General features: G+C 37.0%; 1 protein-coding gene across 5 annotated transcripts in view; it reads right to left on the bottom strand.

The window, feature by feature from the left end:
* The window catches only part of RBMS3 (RNA binding motif, single stranded interacting protein 3), a 760,872-nt gene that overhangs the window by 604,556 nt on the left and 133,999 nt on the right, over positions 1-22,317 (bottom strand). For 3 of the 5 annotated variants that reach the window (XM_011961526.1, XM_011961529.1, XM_011961528.1), the window contains exon 2: positions 833-1,005. In XM_011961526.1, coding sequence (XP_011816916.1) covers positions 833-1,005 — 173 coding nt within the window. The remainder of the gene's footprint in view (positions 1-832; positions 1,006-22,317) is intronic. The other 2 variants (XM_011961530.1, XM_011961527.1) reach the window with 1 other exon arrangement.

Raw genomic sequence — 22,317 nt, 5'->3', positions numbered from 1 at the left:
GGCTCACTGCAACCTCCATCACCCTGGTTCAAGCGATTCTCCTGCCTCAGCCTCCCAAAGTGCTAGGATTACAGGCGTGAGCCACCGCCCCTGGCCAAGTCTATGATTCGTAATTCATTATTAATTTTATGGGAAAGTGAACTTAAATATGTTTTTATTTGCACAGAAATAAGAGAACTAATGACTTAAATGTTGGTAGATAATAGATTCATGAAAACATTATTGAAGAGGATTTAATAATTTCCAAGCTTCCAAGCAAATATAAAACTACTGAGTGAGTGTGGTCTTTAGTCTTGGTAGGAGATGGCTTCACTGGACTAGGCAGCAGGTGCTTTCAAGGAAACTAGAAGATTAGTCTTATGCCTCTCCAAATACATGATCCTGGCTGAACGTACGTTTACCAAGCACTGGCCAGAAAAGCTTTGTAACACAAGAGGTAATCCTGAAATCTACCACTTCTGAGTTTTTGAAATTCCCTTCACTAATACTTCTCAAGAAAATCCGTTTATTTCATGAGACTCATCAATGACTCCACTGGCCACATGGTTTGACAGTGTAACTCTATTACTGATCTTCATCTTGCAGGTCAAGTGTCTATGAATCAGCCAGCATTTCCATGTATGTCTGCTCGAGAACTTCACTCAACAACAAAAAGTAAACAAATTCCACCCCCCAAAATAAACTAGCATTGAGTCTGAAATTTAAGTCCTGTTTATAAAGAAGAGTCTTCCTCACAGAGACACCACTGGATGAGTACACTGCAATAACACATCCTGCCCACCAAGGCAAGTATGTGAGTGAGAAACAGCACAGGCAGCAGAAGGACACTTACGGTTGGCACAGCTTGATTAGGTCCTGGTCAGTGGTGCCTGGTGGGAGGCCTCGAATGTACAGGTTGGTTTTACTCAACTGTTCCCCGCTGCTGTTGTTGCTGCTGTTGTTGCTGCTGCTGTTTGTGCTGGGGCTGGGAGGAGCCATGGGGTGGGGAGCTGGTGCATAGGACTGCTGGAAACAGAAAAAGCTGTTACTGGAAAAACAAAAGCCAGCACCTATCCACAGGCCAGCAGCACAACTCGAAAGCAATGTAAGCTATGTGTCCTTTCCAGTACACACGCATACACACACACACACACACACATTTATATCACTACTGTCTGTTGCATTCGAGAATATCATTTGCTTCCCCCGCCCTGGCCCTCTGTTCAGATCAGCATAAGTCAGCCATAAAAGGGACAAAAAGCAGTTACCAGGTGCTCCTGGCAGTAGCATATGGCATTTGATCTTGTCTCTGACTACAGTGACTCTCCTTAGCCTGGGAAAGTAGCGCATCTTCCTCCCTAATAAAATAAAACCATCACTCTTGGCAATAAACTCTGACCCTAGCTTACCTTTAATAACCAAGCATCTTTGGTTTCCCTCTATAACTTTGTTCCCTCCTTTCTCCAAAGAAACTGGCTCCTATTGTTTTCCTCAACATTACTGTTCAGCACAATTCCTGATACAAAGAAATCATTCCTATAAAAATAGTGATTCTATGGATGACTGAATGAATGAATCCATCTTAGCTCTTTCTCACATTCCCAAAATTGTTTCTTTACATTGAATGTTCCTTGTTTGCAAGATGGGGCTACCATTCTATCCTTACCTTCAAGATCCTCTTTAAATTACTCTAATCCAGGATCCCAACCTAGGCACTGTGAACCACCTGGACAGGATAATTCTCTGTTTGGGGCACTGTCCTTGTTCACTGTAGGAGGCTTAGTAGCATCGTTAGCCTCTATCTCCCAGATTCCAGTAGCGCCCATTCCCCAGATGCAATCACCAAAATATATGCCCAGACATTGCCAAATGCTCCCTGGTGCTGGTAGAAACCTCCCCCTGGGAGAACCACTGTTTTAATTCATTACATTATTATATGGCAAAATTAAAATGATAAAATGACTCCCAGAAAATTGGAATACACGATGTGAGGGTTTTAAAAATTATACGTGCCAGAATTTATAGATATATTTACTAATTATGCTTATTCCTTTCTTTCTACAGGCATACCTTCAAAACTTCTCAACTGACGCTAACTGTCTAGGTTGAGGCCCCGCTGTATCTCTTCTTGGCTCTGTGACCTTTAAGTGGTGCCTTAACCTCTCTGAGAAGCAGCATTCTCATTAATATGAAGGAGATAATAATGGTACTCTCTTAAGTTATAAGATTTTTTTCAAAAAGTTGAGTTAGTGCAAACAAAATGGTTCCTAGAAATTAGTAAGTGTATAATATTAGTAAGAATAACAATAATGTTAATATTTGTGGTTTGTATCTGTCTTGTAGTAGTATCAACCTATGTAACTATCCCAAATTTTCTCAGTTGTGACCCCAAGTGCTACCCCAAAATAAAATAAGCACATTCATCAAGATTCCAGGGGGGAAACTTTGGGCTGGGTTCTAATCTGAAGATGAAGAGTCTTTAGCTATTTTATCAGAGTTGGAAGGTATCTATTTATCAAACAGCATATTTTTGGAACATTAGCAAGTAAGTATTCAGATAAGGTCAAACTATAATACCTTTCGTGCCATGCATAAAGGTAAGGAATAATATAATCTGAGGGGAAAAAAATGTACTTTGTGTCTCTACAGTTTCAGTCTTAAAAAAAAACCTCAAGAAACGTATTCAACATGAAAAGAATATGTCTTTTCATTCCAAAACTTGTGCTGCTGACAAAATTGACAGGCCTGTTGGGTCTGGGTAAATAATGAGATATCCTGGAAATAGAGCTGACTGTGGCCTTAATCACAGACAGCTGAACTTCCTAGGTAGAATTCTGCAGTGGCTTCCCACCAAACTTATTTAAAAGTCCTAAAAGCTCCACGTGATTTTTTATCAGACTTTTTCTCCAATCACTTCTTAGGCCAGACACTGTGGTACTCCCAACTTTTCACCCTTCCCATTCTCAGCCCTACTCTACTCGGCTGGCTCTAATCCATCCTTCTGATTTCAAATTTAGTATCACCCTACAACACTCTGGTATTTTCCTCCAAAGCTTTCAGCATATTTGGTCTTATTTAATTATTTTTGGCTTATTTAATGCCTGTCTCTAGCCCCAATCTGTGTGCTTCCTGAGAGCAGGGAATGTGTCAAACCCATACATGATTAGCACCTAGCCTAGCGCCTGATATACAGTAGGTGCTTGAGAAATATTTAGGCTATAATATATACAGTAAAAAATGGAATAAAGACAGCACTTAGCATATAGAGAAAGAAGGCCAAGTTTTAGCAGTACCCAGCTTCGTTTGTTACAATAGTAATCTGTTTCACACCTTCCAGGATTTTAAATGTGGTCAGTCCCTATTTCCCACTGTCTATAAGACAATGTGCTTTAGATTCAGTATATCAAATGCAACTCACTGCACCTGTTCCCCACACCAGCCACCCAATACAATTACCCCATGTCTTTCAGTGTTGCCGTTGTTCTGCCAGTCTCCATGCTAGAAAACTTGGTGTTAGCTTTATCTGCTTCTTAATTCTAAATCTCAGAATACAGTCAGCCACCAAAATCTTGGACAGCCTCCTGGAAACACCATTTTCTCTGAATTCCCATTTTTTCCCTCAGCCAGAGTCTGTACCATCTCATATGCAGTGGGCTTCAAGCTTTCTATCATGTTTCATCTTTTATGCCCCTTATTCATTGGGAAGGCAGGGTAGGTTGGGGATAAGAAAATTGTCCAGACTGGACATTATGGTTCACGCCTGTAATCCTAGCACTTTGGGAGGCTGAGATGGATGAACTGCTTGAGCCCAGGAGCTTGAGACCAGCCTGGAAACATGGAAAAACCCCATCTCTACAAAAAATACAAAAATTAGCTGGGTGTGGTGCCATGTGCCTGTGGTCTCAGCTATCCAGGAGGCTGAGGTGGGAGGAACCCTGGAGGCTGAGGCTGCAGTGAGCCATGATGGCACCACTGCACTCCAACCTGGGCAACAGAGCAAGACCCAGTCTCAGAAAAAAATAAAATAAAAATAAAAAAGAAAGAAAATTGTGCAATGCAAACACACCTTGACCAATAGATAAGAAATGCAGAAGTGAAAGAGTAGACATGACAGGAGCAAAACCCAGAACCTCCAGATTTCTTCTTTGAAATAAACATTTTTCAGCTGGGCGCGGTGGCTCACGCCTGTAATCCCAGCACTTTGGGAGGCTAAGGAGGGTGGATCACAAGGTCAGGAGATCAAGACCATCCTGGCCAACATAGGGAAACCCCATCTCTACTAAAAATACAAAAATTAGCTGGGCGTGGTGGTACGTGCCTGTAATCCCAGCTACTCGGGAGGCTGGGGCAGAAGAATCACTTGAACCTGGGAGTCAGAGGTTGCAACGAGCCGAGATCGCGCCACTGTACTATAGCCAGGCGACAGAGCGAGACTTTGTAAAAAAAAAAAAAAAAAGAAAGAAAGAAAGAAAGAAAGAAAGAAAAACATTTTTCTCAACTATTCTTTAGAATTACTTTAGTATCAACATTTTTCATGTATAATTTTAAAATGAATTACACCGGAGAAAACCCTCTTTTCCTGGTATTTGGATTAAATACAACATAGTCATTGCTTTTTGATATTTAATATCTACATAAAGCTTAAGTTTCTTAGCTAACATGAAAAACTATGACTTATTTCCTGACATAAAGTATTCTGTTTAGCTTCTTGGAATCCTCACAAAACTTACGCTCTACCTCTTTTACAAGTCCTGCACACAGTAGGTGTTCAGTACATGCTTGCTGAAGTGGCTTCCTGGTGTATCTCATAATGGGTCAAATGGGATTTCTCTTTACTTCACTTATATGCCTTATTCTCTTAAAATTCCCAGGGCCTTTTTAAAGCTGTTTGCTCCACTTTCACATCTCCTCTCTCCAAATTCTTTGAATTCCATTCTGTGCTCAGGCTTTTTCAAAAATGAGACTTTGTTTAAAGCAGTTTTTCCCATTGCATAGCCTTTAAAACCACCAGGGAGCCAGAAAAATGTCTCCAGCTTTATGTATCACGGATTAGAAGGACCAGTTCAGACTGAGTCCTTGACTAATCAAATAAGAAAGCACCAGCTACAGGATGATCAATATGTGTTTACTTAGTTCTTTTCCCCCCTAGGGCTCTTTGTGAGCATTTCCATAACCAGAACACCATTTAGTAAATTGCATGATGCCTAAAACAATAAATGTGTCCTCCAAAACACCCAGCAAATTCACTGGGAAAAAAATTAACAAAATAGTCAAAAGCCAGTTGAAGTTGGGATGAGGATCGGGAACTTGTGTGCACTGAAGTGAGATACGTAATTTATACTTAGGAGTTGAAGCACCAGACTTGTGGAGAAAGAATGTATTTCAGAAGCTTTCTGAACAAAATACAAAAAGGCAGTTTTCTTTGTCATATCCTTGTTTGTAAATTCTAGAAATTCTGCTGAAAGTGGTCGATGTTCTCAGTGTTATTGAACCAATCAATCCGCAGATTTTAACACCCAGTGTGGGAACTCTTCCTTATCTTTAGTATTTCATTTATCTGTTGACGATGCACTGATTGATTCAGGTAGCAGTCAGCATTATAAATCATTCCTTGGTTTTAAGAATTATAAATTCCTTCCTCTCCACCCATTTTCCAAATACACATCCTTTAATCAACAAAATGTTGGCAGAAAGTTCCTGGAATGCCTGACAAATGCACAGACCTAAATGAATTAGTTTGTGAAAAGCACAAGCGATTTTGTATGTTCTTGCTGCCAAAGACATATGACCAAAGAACAGTACCTTAAAAAACAAATAAATAAATAAAAGAAGTGTCAATGATCTCTAGGGGTTAATGGGTCACAGCAGCCACTTTACTGATTAAAGTGGCTCTGCTTCATTTCTCAATTCTTTGTCTTTAGAGGGATTTGGAATTTTATCATTGATTAGCTTTTAAATCATTTTGGAGCACTGAGGAAGGGATTTTAAAATGTTAGTAAAGAAAAATATTTTCCAGCCGATCAAATTGACTTTGCTATATTGCTCAAAGTCACACTTTATAAATCCTATTTAGGAGTAGAGAGTGTTTACGGTCTGGGGTTACTGAACACTGTAACACTGCGCTATAACAGGGCAAGGGGTTGCTATGAATTTGCAGTGTCAGCTTAGAAGCGGTGGAAATGGCACATTCAGAAGGGGATTTTGGATGACACTCTGATTGAAGAAGAGAGATACAGGATTTCTCTTGCAGCTGCATATGCTTGGTTAGTATGCAGATTTTTCTTAGATGTTTATTCATTGTAGCTTTGCTGGAAGGTTCTGTTAGGGATTATGGAATAGGGTCTAAAGCCCCTCAGCCACACATTAGGGATGCTATCTCAGAGGATCAGTGCTAATGTCCTCTTTAGGAAAAGAAATAAGATGAATTGGCATCCATTGTAAAACATGCTATTCCAAAAACAGTAATCCTAATAATTACAGGTAGCATCTGTTTGTGCTTGCTAAGCATTTTATATGCTATCTTCACAACAGCACAATGAGGCAAATAATATTTTTCTCATTTTACAAATGAGGAAACTGAGGCACAAAAAGTGTAAATGACCTTCTCAAGGTCACACAGCTGGAGCCCAACTTGAGGCCAGGAACTCTGACTCCAGAAGCCATGCAGTCTCCCACAACACTGCAGAACTTCAGCTCTTAATTATATGGACACCAATAAACATAAACACTTCCTTGAAGTAAACACTGGAGGATGACGCTCTGGCAAAAGCTCTGGAGCGTCTAAGTATCAGCAGGAGGGAAGGAATGATGATGATAAACAGCAGAGAGTCAAGATGAAGGTTAACAGGCTCTTTTTCTCTATCAGAATTTAAATGAAGTCCATCTTAAAATTTAATTTCAAAGGGGAAGTGACCATCAGAACCAAGCATGTTATGAGTTTTTCAAATAATGTCAAACAAGTGGGTTCATTTGTCAAGATTCATGGTTTGTTATTTAATAACAGGAAAATGCACTGGCTTGTAGATCATCCTAAACAGCTGGTTCATTTAGTGTGCTTTGTTAACATGCCTCATTTTTCAAGTTTGAAAAGTGAATCAAATGGGTCCTCCTACATTTGTAAAATGTGTGGTTTGGGTATATAGGTTTGGAGAAAGGTTAGTTGTGTTTTCTTCTATTTTTTTTTTTTTAACAGAAAGCATTTGGGACATTCAATAAGTGTTGTTCACATATCAATAGAGTAAAACAAATTATTTAACAATCTTCTTTTATACAATATCAAACTATATTTGATGAACACTTGTCTGCAGGCGGGGTTGTAGTGAATATATATAAGCCAGATAATTTTAAACCTTAGTTCCATACTTTGGCAACACTCAAATTTTGGACAAGATAATTCTCTCTTTTAGGGAGCTGTCCTGTACATGGTAACATATTTTATAGCATTCCTGTCCTCTCCCTACTAGATGCTAGTTGCACTGCCCTCTCCCAAACTTGTGACAATCAAATATGTCTCCAGATACTGCCAAATGTCCCCCTGTAGGGTTGAGAAATCTCTTCCAGTTGAGAATCATTATTTTAAGCAGACCCAGACCCTCTTCTTGAAAGGCTAATACAGTATCCCTCACAGAATAATACTAACTCAATGGCCTAAAAACCATAAACAAAACGTTACCACCAAACCAAAGTTCACCTTCGCATGGCATTCACCCCCTCCAATATACTTACTTCCACCATCTGCAGCCAAGATGTCAGTATGCCACATTTCATTTGCAGCAGACTAAGTCTGAAACATACTTCTCCTTCTGATTGAAAACATAACTCTTTACAAAGAGAATTTTAAATATTTTTTGCATGCAATCCCCCTTGGCTGGGAATCACAGAGCTCTGATGCCAAACTGCAGTCAGTTCTATTGCCGGCATCTGGTTGCTGGCAGGATCCTGAGGCAGTTGGTCTGGTGGTTTTGGAGTAGCCTTGGACTCCATCACACAGCAGTCTGTTCTGCTGATGGTCTCCCCAATTTGTTTTTATTCATCTCCTATGCAATAGAATTTGTACTCTTTTTATCCACTCAAGGGTAAAGCCCTGGATGAAATCTCCCAAGGGACTGACATGCCAACCCTTTTACTATCCAAAAATGAATACAAACTACATTATTGTCTTAAATCATACATTATTTAACTTGCACGTACACATGTAATCCATTGCTCGCTGGAAAACACTGCTGCAGGCTATTGGATTCATCTCCTTGACAGTGTAATTTCCACATAACCTTGATTCTTCAGACCTCTCCTCTAGTGGGAACACAACATGAGAGAGTGGACATGGTAAGAACTGTGGCAGTCACTAGTGTGTCTATAATAGCCTTAAATGAGGGTGAATATGAATACTCCCTGTGCGAGTAATAACAAATGCAGCTAAATTAATATCTAAGGCAAGCCATGCAATTATAGTCATGGTTTCATGAACCACATACATTATGGCTTTGCAATTTTATGCTAGGCAATTGCCTCTCCATTATCTAGAATACAAGCATAGTAAACAATTGTTTCAATTATGTCTTTTATAACAGTTTGGTGAAAATCTGTCCTACTTCTCTTTTCCTACCCAAAGCTCAGATATGGAAATAAGCAATAAAAGACAAAACTCCTCATGAAAGGCAATCATTTGAATATTCTCTATCAACTGGCCTAGGTAATAGCTGCTGTCAACAGTGGTAACATGGTGCTTAAGAGCTCCAGACTGCCCACTATGAATCTAGCTCCACCACTAAGTAGGCACTTAAACCTCTTGTCATGAGTGAAAGAGGAATTATGATTATTTCACTTCATTGGAGTGTTGTGAAGCTAAAATGTATAAATCATGTGTCAAATGTTCAGCACGGGGCCTGGCACAGAGCCAACATTCAGTGATTTTTTTTCTTGTTTTCTCATCATTACCATTGTCATTATCATCACCAAGAGGCAGATCCACAATATGAGCATTGCCTTCTCAGTTCTAGTTGGAGTAATTCACCTTGAAGGGGGTGCTATAAGAGCCAGTGATTTTTTAAACATGAAAGCCACTATTCTCGAAATGAAATTATGTCATTAGAATGGTGGTTTGCCATTTTCATCAAGAACTAAGCTGTGATGAAACAATCATTGTGGATGGAATGGCTAATTTGTTTCAAAGTATTTACAAATCACTACTGAGTTTTTATTAAAATTCTGTTAGAATGGGATTCACTTTTGCTCTAAATGTTCGTTTTTGAAAACCTCAGCAGATTGCATAATCACACATTGCTCTGTGCTGTTTACAAATAGGTTTACTTTAAAGTCATTGGATTCCATTCAGAGGCTTAGATATTAAATGACATTTTAAAATTCATGGTACTTGGAAACACAAATTAACTAGTTATTGTTCAGTTCAAGCACCGATAAACAAATTTGATTAATAAATTTATAAGCTAGCAAAGAGTGGTTGCTATAAATGACATCAATGGAGTTTTATAAAGATTCTCAGTTTTTCAAATGCCAATGCCATCTGATCTTTGCCCAATTCTTCTTTTAATTTGACTAACTTTTTATCTCTTTAAATACAAACAAAATTAACATATATTCAGACATTGCAATGCTTATGGCATTAGTTTAAAAAGTCAAGTGTATATCTTGAAAATAACCCAAAATGCTCAGGACTCCAATATTGATAATGGTTGGTTCCTCATGGGATAATGAGACATGATGTGTTCCCCAGCTGGAGATTACAGTATTAGCCACACTATGAAAAATAATTGTTAGAATCAGAGCATTCCCCCAAAATACTGAAAGTGACCATAATGGAATATCTGCTTTGTTTGTCCAAGGAATACCTAGAGATCAACCCAAATGCCTGCTTTTGTGATGAACTAGAATCAGTGGGCAATGAGTGAAAACCCAGAACAGGTCACCAGAACCTCTTTATGGAGATTTCTGGCTAGCCAACCATGTCAATGTCAAATGCAATCAGAGATAAAGAGGTCTTCAGAAATGTACAATTATGCTTAGCATAACATTCTTACACTTAATAAGAAAGACGTATTTGCCTAATCTTTTATTTTAGTTTTCCCCCTGTAGTCTCTATTTTTTTTTTTTTTTCCTGAGACAGAATCTTGCTCTGTCACCAAGGCTGGAGTGCAGTGACATGATCTCGGCTCACTGCAACCTCCATCACCCTGGTTCAAGCAATTCCCCTCTCTCAGCCTCCGTAGAAGCTGGGATTACAGGTGCACCCCACCACACTCAGGTAATTATTTTGTATTTTTAGTAGAGATGGGGTTTTTCCTAATTTTGTGTTTTACATAATATTATGTTTCACAGTCTAATACTCTATTTCCCTAAAATTACAATTAGTAATATTGCCAACAACTAAAATTCCCCCAGCTTTTTTTGAGACAAAATCTCACTCTGCTGCCCAGGCTGGAGTGCAGTGGTGCAATCTAGCCTCACTGCAACCTCCGTCTCCTGCGTTCAAGCAATTCTCTTGCCTCAGCCTCCCAACTAACTGGGACTACAGGCGGGTGCCACCACGTCTGGCTACTTTTTAAAATTTATTTATTTTTGGTATTTTTAGTAGAGACAGGGTTTCACTGTGTTAGCCAGGATGGTCTCAATCTCCTAACCTTGTAATCTGCCCACCTCAGCCTCCCAAAGTGCTGGGATTACAGGTGTGAGACACCGGGCTCAGCCTCCCCTAGCTTTTTTTAAATGTATACCCTCCTAAATAGAAAGGAGACCAATGGATGTAGCTTAAAGAGCACCAACATAAAATATGCAGTGATAATACTTCATTGCAACTAAAAGAACTCTTTCAAAGTTTCCTCCAGTTATGAAAGTCATGGCTTCAGATAATAATGAGGCATTTTCCCTTTTAATTGACTAGTTTCCATATTAACCAATCATATTACTGATTTGGCTACTGGTAGCAAACAGATGATAGAAATAACACAGTTTGTTCCCCATTACATAAAACAAAAATTACTCTCAGTAATGGAAATATAATCAGTACACATATCAGAACATAGTGTCAGGTTTTTTTTGATACACCAAATATTTTTGTCCAATTAAATCAGAACTTTGCTTTTCTGAAAGTGAATCTATGTTGACACAGGAGCAATTCAATAATAGCACAAATAGCATATACAATCCTTATACCAGTCCTCATCCCAGCTCCATAATGTGTCCAGCCTACACGTATCCCTGTTTCCTTCTACTTCCCAGTATTCACCATTCAAACCACACCATAGTCACATCTACATCTACACCTTAATATGTTATCTTCTCTGCATCTGAAATGCCTGGGCTGTACTCCTGTATCTGATTCTATGGTGACTTAATATTTACCTTACAAACTGGGAAAATGTGAGAGCAAAAGAGGGGGACATTAGTAATTAAACCAGGACACAAGGAATAATTGAGGCTGTCTGAAGCAAATCAGGATGTATGGTCACCCTCGAATTACTTTCTGTTTATCCAAATCCCACATATTCCTCAAGGATCACCTAAAATTATACCCATTCAGGACATATTCCTTTTATTACTTTAGAGCTATTTCATTTCCATACTTTTTCAGTTTCTACTTCATCAATATCTACAAAAGATTATAAAATAAGAATAGCAATGGCTAAAGTTTACTGAGCATACATTATATTCCAGACACAATTCTAAGAGCTTTATGCTCATTGATTTATTTTCTGATCTCAGAACTCTTGGAGGTAAGAACTGTTATTATCTCTACGTTGAAGAAGAGAACACTGGGAATTAGGGAGGTTAAATGACTTCTCAAGGTTGTTCAGCTGCTCAGCATCACACCCAGGACCTGAAGCTAGGCAGTCTTCACTTTGGTTAACTCCAGGTTTAAATCCAGATATGTACAGTCCAATCTAACAGTCATTAGCAGCATGCAGCTATTTAAATTCACATGTAATTAATTAAAATTAACTTAAATTTAAAAATGTATTTCTTCAGTTGCACTAGTTACATTTCAAATGCTAAAAAACATATGTGGGTACTGACTGCTGTACCTGACAGGTAGACACAGAACATGGTCATCATCACAGAAAGTTCTACTGGACAATGCTAATGTGTATCATTCTTATATACAAGGTATGATCTCCCATACTATGTGCTGATGAAATAATGGTCACAGCTTCTATGCTATGCTACTATTTACAGGAATTTCTTAAAATGTAATTAAGAAAGGTTCTACTAAAAGGTTCTTTTAGTAGAAACCATATTCAAGTTTCCTCCCACACTCAAGAAGTAGGTTTATATTTTGGCATATAAAACCTATCTTTCAACACATACCTGCCCTGACCAAACATGCACATTATTAAAAGATTTGTAGGAAGTAAAAATATAATTTGAGGGGAAAAGGTATATTCTGTCTTTTTAATCAATAACCAAACTTTCATCTAAACTGTAAAATTGCTAAATATGAAGAAAAGATAGAAATTAAGGTTAGTTGTAGGTACAGAGTAAACGTGTCTCTTTTTGGCAGACAAGCTTCCTTCCTGGGGCCCTCGGCATTTTCAATACCATATAGTCTACTTTACCTCCCATTCCCAAAGAGAAACCAACCCCGCAACCCTGCCATCCTCCATGTAACATACATGCAACCAATTTTATTTCTGTCTAAACAGGACCAAAGCAAAAAAAGGAGAAGGTTTTCTTACAGTGAATTACCAGGGTGATTCAGCAATTTCATAAACAATAACCTATATTCCATGGCATAAAATAGTTTTGTTGTTTGATGAGCCAATTCATTCATATTTTATTGATGTAGCAAAATTAAATGTGAACAGAACCTAGGCCTTTAAAGTCCTAAATCTAGGAAATGTGAACTATAAAACATAGTAATTTCCTCAAGAAGACAATGTTAGAGCACAGATCAAAAATGTGACAGAAATTAATACATGTAAAGTAATTGCTTCATTATAAAAATTGAAATGAGCACTTGCACAGATAATTTTCTATAAATACATTTTCAAAATTTATTATGTTTGGGGCTGTGAGGTGGTAACTATGAGAATAAATTGATGCTCAAGTTTAAGAAAAAAGCCTCATGATAAAATGAATATTAGGCAATTTATACTATTATCAAATGTATAATTTTTATAATAAGAAACTTATAAAATATTTAAACAAACTTCTATTGCTCATAATTATAAACCTCTATGAGGACTCCCATTTTCAGTATATTTTAAGTCAATCCACCTCAAACCTTAGAGATTCTCTCAAAGGAATATAGGCACGTCCAATTCCAGATGTATCTTTTCTTTTTTATGTGATTATTACTGGAGAATCTTTTTTTTTTTTTTTTTTTGCCTGGTGATATTCTACATAAGAGAAGGAACTATCCCCAGAGATAAGATAGTCCTGCTTTTTCTTCTCCAAATTGCTATTGTGCTTCTTTAAAGAAGTAATTGAGCTTCAGAGATTGGCAGTTAAAGGGCATTTGCCCTTGACTGGTATACTCTTTATAGGCTTGGAAGAAGAAAGGAACATTATTGTCACTGTATAGTGACTAAGAACATAGATCCTGAAGACACACAACCCAGGCTCAAATATTGCTTTACCTCTATTGCCACCTCTTTTGTCTCAGTCTCCTCATCTGAAAAAATTGAAATAATAACTACCTCGGAACATTGTTAAACATTTCAAATGAGTGACTGTGTGTAAAGCACTGAGAATAAAACCTGGCACACAGCATTCTATAGGTGCTAGCTATTATCACATAAATCCTAAAGCATTTTTATAATATCCATTGTTTTAATAAACAGTAATGTTCTTTTGGTTAACAGGTATATTGGTTTGTTGACTGATCTAGCCAACTCTGGCTTGCCTGGTTTAAAATCTCATGATACAAAGTAAAATATCCATTGATGCTTGTCAAAAAGAAATTATCTAGATTGTAAGTTAAAGAATGTCCTTCTTTAATGGGACATTAGGTTTAGTTAGTATTATTCTAGCTACTAAGATTAGCTACTGATAGTAGCTAGAACGCTCTCAGATAAGCTGATGACAAGACTCTCAGAAGAATTTTTTAAGATAAATAAAAACTTTGATAAGGGAAGTCATTCTTAGAATACACAGATTCTGAGAAATATCTAAAAATTGTAAAAGTACTAATTAAAATAAGACATATCTTACTGTCAGTGGAAAAAACTTATAGGTTAAATAACACACCAACTACTAAATATCCATGCACTTAATTAAAAGGAGTTTTATACACAGGAAAAAAACTATACTAATTTCATGGCTCCTAACACTAAAAATAATTAGATTTAAAAAAAATTGTTCCCCTGCAAGAATATTTTGTGGGTAAACAATGGCTTAAATTGCTTTTTTCAGTTTAATTATCTCCTTAATTTCTAACAAGTCATAAGATAGATGCTCTAGGGTAACTGAAGCAAATAGTCCATAGCATAAGAATGGGATAGTAATACATTTATACATTCCAGAGTACTTTCTACACATCTCCAATATTCAGAGGATGCTTTTGTTTTGTTTTTGCTTTGGTTGAAGAATACTACGTAAAACTTGGCAAATAGTGATAACAGCCTTTTCTTTTTCTTTCTTTCTTTCTTTCTTTTTTTTTTCTTTTTTCTTTTGAGATGGAGTCTCGCTCTGTCGCCCAGGCTGGAGTGCAGTGGCGCGATCTTGGCTCACTGCAAGCTCCGCCTCCCGGGTTCACGCCATTCTCCTGCCTCAGCCTCCCGAGTAGCTGGGACTAGAGGTGCCCACCACCACATTTGGCTAATTTTTTTATTATTATTTTGTATTTTTAGTAGAGACAAGGTTTCACCGTGTTAGCCAGGATGGTCTCGATCTCCTGACCTCATGATCCACCCGCCTCGGACTCCCAAAGTGCTGGGATTACAGGCGTGAGCCACTGTGCCCAGCAGATAACAGCCTTTTCTAAAGTACAATCACTAAAATAAAGAGTGTTCTAGGAGTGATAATTTATTTGCTTCCCCTAAAGAAGCCTCAGTGCTTGCTCTATGCACTAAAAAGCAAATTGCATGGAGTGGGGAATCAAAACAGAAAACTATTCACAATTAGTGGTGTGCAACTATTCCGAAACTCTGAGAGAAAAAAAAAAAGCAGGGAAAAAGCCCTGATTTATAGCTATGCTTTTTTTTTTTTTTTTTAACGTAAGTACACGGCTGATTTTTACCTTTAAGCAGTCTAACAACTGGGTCACGTCATTTCCGGGATAACAATCAGCTCTTACAAGTGGTCCTAGCCAGCTCTAGGATCCCACAAAATCCCATCAGGATGTGACCTTAGGCGAAATGCTATTCAACTGCCCAACATCCTAAATGATATACACAGATGAATGGAATTACAAGAATAAATAGTAAAGAAGCAACTAGGAATATCTTGGGGGAAAAGAAGAAGATTTATTGATGACCCTGGCTCAGCTACTAGGACCAGAAGGCACCATGAGAGAATATGTGGGCAGAATGCACAGGCTGAGTTAGTAAGTTTCCATGACATAACGGAGGAATAGTACAGGAAACATGAAAATTTGTCGAAGAAAGGTGGAACTCAAAGAGAACGTCGTCCTTATTTACCAGCCAACAGAGAACTCCCCACAATTAGCGTATCTTTACTAACATCATTTCTTGCTTTACAAATGCTCAGGGTCTACTTTAAGCTCTCAGAGGGCGGACCAATAATGCCATAAAATTGACTACATCTTAAGCAGAATGAAAACAGAGACACCAAATGTAAGAAGCTAAACTGAGGCAGCATCCATCGTCAAAGCAAAAAGTATAGCAGGAACTACAATAGTAATGATACAAACTGCCTTCTTAAAATCATGTTGGTAGTGATGTAAGTATTCCGTAAATTCTGGAAATGGGTCTTAATAATAGCTTGTGAAATTCAAAATTTTAATAAGCAACATGTATATATTAGTCTACACACAAACTTACATATATATCGCTCTCCCCTTCTACCTATAGCCAACATCATATGGAACCCAACACTTTGGCGAATAATGGATAATTGATCTGCCTAAGTTTACAAAGCATGTACACTGCAGTGAAGCAGCCTAGAATTACAGCTTATTATGTTACCATATTACTATGTATTATATTACAATAATGATAGTTTTATAAGTAGAGAAAATATTTTTATCTGTAGATCAACTTCCTAAGGTTACTGGCATTAAGAATTTCCATCCAGAATTTTGACTTGAAGAAGAGATCTAATTAGAGAAAAGTTATGATGATATAACGAAGACCAATGATTTATAATTCTCAGATAACTGATACAAATTTAACCTACACTATAACGTGTGTAAAATAGAACAGATAATTAGAATTCATCAGATAAATTCAATGATATTATAATAATAAATGTTATTATGAGAAAATATTTTAAAGATTAAAATATATCCAGTGACAATTACTGCTTAAAGTCCTAAGGTAATGAAAGTAGAACAGTTTATACAGATGGGGTTAATACAGAGTTCTCTGCACACAGCACAGCATAGAAAGAAAAGAAAAGATAAATAGATAAACTCGGAATACTGAAATATGGTCTATACTTACCTGTATTACGAGTATAGGAGATTGCTTCTTGGCCTTTTGGCTAAGATCAAGCATAGAATACAGGAAAAAATGGCACCTGCATCCAATGCTAATTCTTGTGAAAATGTCCAGTTATTTCACTGTAAACTATATTCTTTATAATAATGGAAAACACATTTTACTACCCAGAGTGACAGTTTTTAGTATCACAATGAATAGAATGATAGAATGGTCTAGTTTTATAACTGGAGTTCTAAAATATAATAAATGTAATCAGTTTGACTGCTTTTCCTTGTGGTTTACAGTTAATTGGAGAAAACTGCTTTAGTAACAATACAGATAAAAATAAAATGAGAAAAGGACTAACAACATAGTACTTTTGCTATTAGCATGGTGACTTTTACTCAGATGAATTAAGGTCCATCAGTAGACTCATATGTAAGACTTTTTATTTAGCAAAGGAATATTTTTCACCAATGAAAACAGGCACCCTCTAGAATTATGTCCTTATTTCAGCAGAGGAAAGCAAAGATTCTCAAAGTATACACTACATCACAGAGACAGAGCTCTTTTTTAATGCCTAAATCCTCCTGGTTTAGTCATGCAGAAGAGTGAGATTCTATCACACCCACCATTGGCCAAGAAGCACTTTTTGGAGTATTACAATATTCTGCAACATTGACTGTCTATTCGTCCTGAATCTGGCCATGCTATGTGCAAAGGCACATTTCCTTTTATTTATTTGGATCCCACTGGTCATTAATTTCATTTAGTACTGAGGCTTCTGACAAAGTCAGTTAGTGTCATACATTAGCCATTTCAGAAAGAGAGACAAATAGACACACCTCTAATTTTGGCCACCAGTTTCTATCCTGGACCCAATTTACAATTTTGTGCAATGACACAGATTGTAACAAAAAAGAAGTATATTCAGCACTTACTTTCTTCTTGATTAGAAGACTGAGAAAGGCATGACCTAGTGTGTTCCATTTACTTTGAACTACTTATCACATCCTAGCAGGTCAAATAATCACTTGTTTATGAATGGAAAGAAAGTGAAAGTTATGTTTGTAGCTGATATGCTAGTTCCAGTGACCAATCAGTATCTCACCCCTGCCTCATGATATAAATTATTTTTGATTGAAGACACAAAGGGGGAAAACTAGAAAAATAATCACTGACATTATAATTTTGTCGATTATACAAGCTTAAATTCCAATGGTTGGTGTTCCTGTTAGTCAAGAACATATCTTATGTGTTCCATTATGAAATGGAGTAAAAATAATTATTACATTTGCTTTACTAAAAAGTAATAGAGTATTGATAAATGATAGACAATTCCTTTCCTTGCCAGATTATACACTTCTGATTACATACTTTATTTCACAGGATTGTGTAACTTCTGAAAATACTTTTCTGAAATGAAATGAGTTTAAATTCTCAAATTTCTCTAAATGGAATAATATTACATGTTCAGATATTCCCGACTTTGGTATATATTCCACTGTTGTTTTGTTTTGAACCACATATCTCTATTTTGAAGCAGTTTTAAAAGTCTGCTTAAATATATTTCTCAAATACTATACCATGCAGAAAGGGGGACATTCTTTTTAACTGGAATTAGGGTATAGCATACTAAGGGATACTAATATATTCCACTTAATATAAACTCATAGGATATTCCCAAGTTATAATAATTACAGAATTAAGATATTATTGGGTAGAGCTAACTGAAGGTAAAAAGGGAGAACACCATAAAAGTTAAAGCAACAAGTATTTAACTCTACCTGGATTCCATGGATGAGCCAGAGGTTAAATTTACATACTTGATTATGAAAATTAAGGTGTCCCCTGAACCCAGGGACAAACTCAGGTCTTGTTGTGCCTTAAGTTTATACAATGTTGGAGACCCATTAAAAAAAAAGAATAAAATTTATAAATATAAAATTACTTATAAAAAGGAATATTTGTTTAGAATAAAAATGAAATTTCCACACATCACCAATATTAAAAAGCTGATGAACAACATGAAAATAAAAAATGTAGAAAATAATATTAATTCCCTGACACACTTCAGAAATAATCCCCTCTCCTTTTTTTTGCTGCAAACCTTTTGATTGTCTCTTTATATGACAGTAATTTCATCCTATTTTCTCTAGAGAGCATTATCTAGAGACAGATAATTCTGCCTGTCCTCTAATGACGGATAGGCATTTTTTTTTCTAGTGATAGTTCAGAGATGTTTTCTTCAGCTTCACAACTCATAAATGGTAACAGCTTTTAAGTTGTTATAAGGTAAAAGTGGTAGGAAGGTTAGGCTAGTAAATTTGAGCACACCATTGTGGATGCATTTTGCATGGAGTTGGCTTCTGGCTTCAGATTTTTTCTTCTACTTCCCACATCCTTCCAGTGTTGGGCACCAGAGGCCACATTCCTATCACAATAGAAGCTCGAGTCGGCCCAGTATGTTCCTGCCACAATGCCCAAGACGTTGGTACAGTGAGGAGTATGAGTATTCTTGGAAACCATTCAGACCACAAAACAGCTAGCAATAACACAAACATAGATCCCATTGAATCCAAAATAAATGCATCTCCCACCCAACTTACCCTTAGCTAAATCCCAAAATACCTGCCACCACTGGAAGAAAAAAAATATACAAATAGGGAAACTAGTGTGAAAAGAGACAACGACCAGTTGGGATTAAAACGTATTTCTTTTACAAATTTTCCAAATCCATGTAACCATGTAAACACATTGCTAGTTAATGAAAGAATGTGGATCTTGTGGGATCTAAGTTTTATACACTTTGGATGGCCATTGACCATTTTTGAGGAGAAGAATACAAAATGATTATACAGGATTAGATATAAGATTATAGAAGAGGTTGGGGAAAAGGAGGGACCCTAAAGCCTAAATGTTATCAGCTTCTAGGCAGACCCGCACTATCCCACCTTTCCAGCCACACCTCCATCTCTCCACCTCTCCCACATACCAAGAGGTGATCCGAAAATTCTACCTCTCTGTCATACCAACAGGTGATCGCCCATTTTCAGATGTAAGTATCTCATGTGATAGAGCTAAATGACTTAAGGTAAATAGGGAGAACACCAAGAAAGTTGAAAGCAACAGACGTTTAACTCTAAATAGTCTGCAGGAATGAGTCAGAGGTCATGCTTTTCCTATGCGTTTCCACTTGTTCTTTCTGTCTACAATGTGCTTTTAGCCCACGCCCTTTCATATTCTTTTCTGGACACTTTTCCTGATGGCTCTGCATGCTGAAGGGTACTTCCAAGTGTTGTATCATGGCATGAAAGTTTCATCCTACATTATGCCTTGAATATTCACTTGAGCTTAGCAATCATTTTCCACAGATATATAGCATACTGATAATTTAACATCTGGATACATCTTTAAAAAAAAATTTCATTGTCATGACTGAGTCTCATCCAGGCCCCAAGTCCTGCCTATGCTGCATTCTCAGTGTCTCCCACATCTGTCTTTTCCATCCATTCTACTATGTCTATTTGGAGCACTTCACTTCACATATGGATTAAGGTAACTGTCTCCAAATTGTATTTCCTGTTCCCAAGCTCCAAGTACTCTAATCTATCCCACATGCAGCCTTAAAGCTTTATCTTCTCACAACAAAAATTAATTTTCACACTTCATCCCCATGTTAATAAAAGCAATCCTGAAATTCTCTTCACTGTCTACAGATCGCCTTCCTGAGACTGGCATTCAAGGGCTCTGGGCCAGTTTCAGTCTCGACCATTAGCACACAAAAATAAATTTCTATTTTCAAATGTTCATAAAATTTACTGTCTTGTGCCTGCAAGCTATTCCATTTATTGTTGCAAATTTGTAATAATATAATGCTTTTTCCTGAAAAAGAAAAACGATTGCTTCCTGATGCACGCCTGAGTACCTATTACTCAATAAAAGATTTAATTTCCAAATTGCCGGTTTCTACAGTTTGCTTGTTTTCTGCCTAAAAATCCAACAGAACTGGGCACTTATGAGGGCCTTGTTGAGTAATATCATCTCGATGGGCAGAAATGTATTTGCATAATTTATATTTACAAAGATGTGAGTTATATAAATCTTTCTTACACAGGGAGAACACTCCAGTGTGGCCACTCACATCTAAATAGTCTGGGAATTGTCCTTCTCAGCATCTATCAGCCATATCCTCATTTTATTCTATTAGGGGAGAAAAAAGAGCAATGCTAGGCTGATCAATGTGCCAGTGAATCTTATGGCTATATTTTAGAATGACCTATATTAAAGGAGTTAGACAAACGTAAGAGAAATTTACTATTCATGGGATAATGGCTCACTGTAGCATCACGGTGCCCTAAACATGGCATATTCTTGCTTTATTTATGCCTCGATGCTTGACTGATAGTCTTTCTCATATTTTGCCTTACTTCTGAAAGCACAGATTTTCTTGCCTTATTGATCTCTTTATACCCTGATCATTTTTCCCTGAGTTATTTGGCATGATGACAGCAGTGTGTCGCGAGGCTGATTTAACATTATCTCCCAAGTATGCAGCACTGAGCTCAGAGTGGAATATTTTAAGACTGAAACATGTAACACATTTGTCAAGCAATGGTACAAATACAATCCTTTGTCAGAACTAATGAATGAAGTAAATCGAAGTATGGATAAATAGCAAAAAAAATGGAAGATGCTAGAAACTATTTTTCACCAAAAAGCATTTCTGAGTAAATTATTTGGAGAAGAATGTTGTGCCTTTGTTTTTGGTTCTAACTCACTTACTTTCACTAAAAGACCATGGTGGTGATTTTTAGAGAATGAAAATGCAGTAAGAAGCAGACAGCTATCCACATGTTAATAGAGAAAGTGGATGGTCCTTTGTGGCCTATCTCATGGGATAGATATATTTCCAATAAATGTTTTGTAAAGCTTGTTAATCAGGTAGTTCCCCTTTATTTGATTGCAGTTCAAGACTTTTTTTGTTTCTGAGTTTGCACAAGCTTCATTATCGAATGTGATCAGGCATAAGAATAAACACAGAAACTGCAGGGATGATTCAAAAGTGATTAGAAATGGACACAAGTTACCTGTCAATAATGCTTCATCCTAAAACCTTAAAAGACTCCTGCACAAGGAGAAAATGATATCCCAAAACGGATTGTTTTTACTAAATGTGTTTAAGCAAATTCTGAAAGGAGAAAGAGGGTGGAAGCATAGATGTGTCTATGTGTAATTAGAGAAGGGAGCATAGAATAGCAGCCAGTAAGGGAGAAGGTTAAGTAAAAGGAACAAAAAGAGAATAAGGAACATGCCCCTGATGCAGGCATTTATTATTTGATGGAAAAGGAAGTTCCCAATTTCATACAGGATCTACTCAGTTATTTATAACTTTGATACAACATTTTAAGCAGTGATTAAGTTCTGTGGATGGCCCTTGCACAATTCAGTTCTCTTCACCTAGAAACAGAAATGGAAATCCAGCACTGAGGACCCAAGAGAAAAATTACCTCCTAAGTCTTATGTGAACGAAAGTTATTTCTAATCTTACTTAACCCTGAATGTACCTAGAATCCTACTATACCATTGTATATCCTACCATGTTTGATATTCTCTTGTAACACCAGTGTAACTATTAGATAAAACTAGAATTATGTTTCTAAATATTTGAGTTATTAAATTCTTCTTAGTATGTATATATGCATCATTATCTGTTATTCTTATCAAAACTATACTGCATTTCTCCTGGCTTTTCCGCTGCAACTCTATGTATGTGTGTGTG

This window comes from Colobus angolensis, unplaced genomic scaffold (assembly GCF_000951035.1).
Source record: "Colobus angolensis palliatus isolate OR3802 unplaced genomic scaffold, Cang.pa_1.0 Scaffold56, whole genome shotgun sequence".
In the NCBI taxonomy this organism is placed as follows: Eukaryota; Metazoa; Chordata; class Mammalia; order Primates; family Cercopithecidae; genus Colobus; species Colobus angolensis.
The sequence above is the reverse complement of the archived record's forward strand: the minus strand, read 5'-3'. Positions and strand labels throughout refer to the sequence as shown.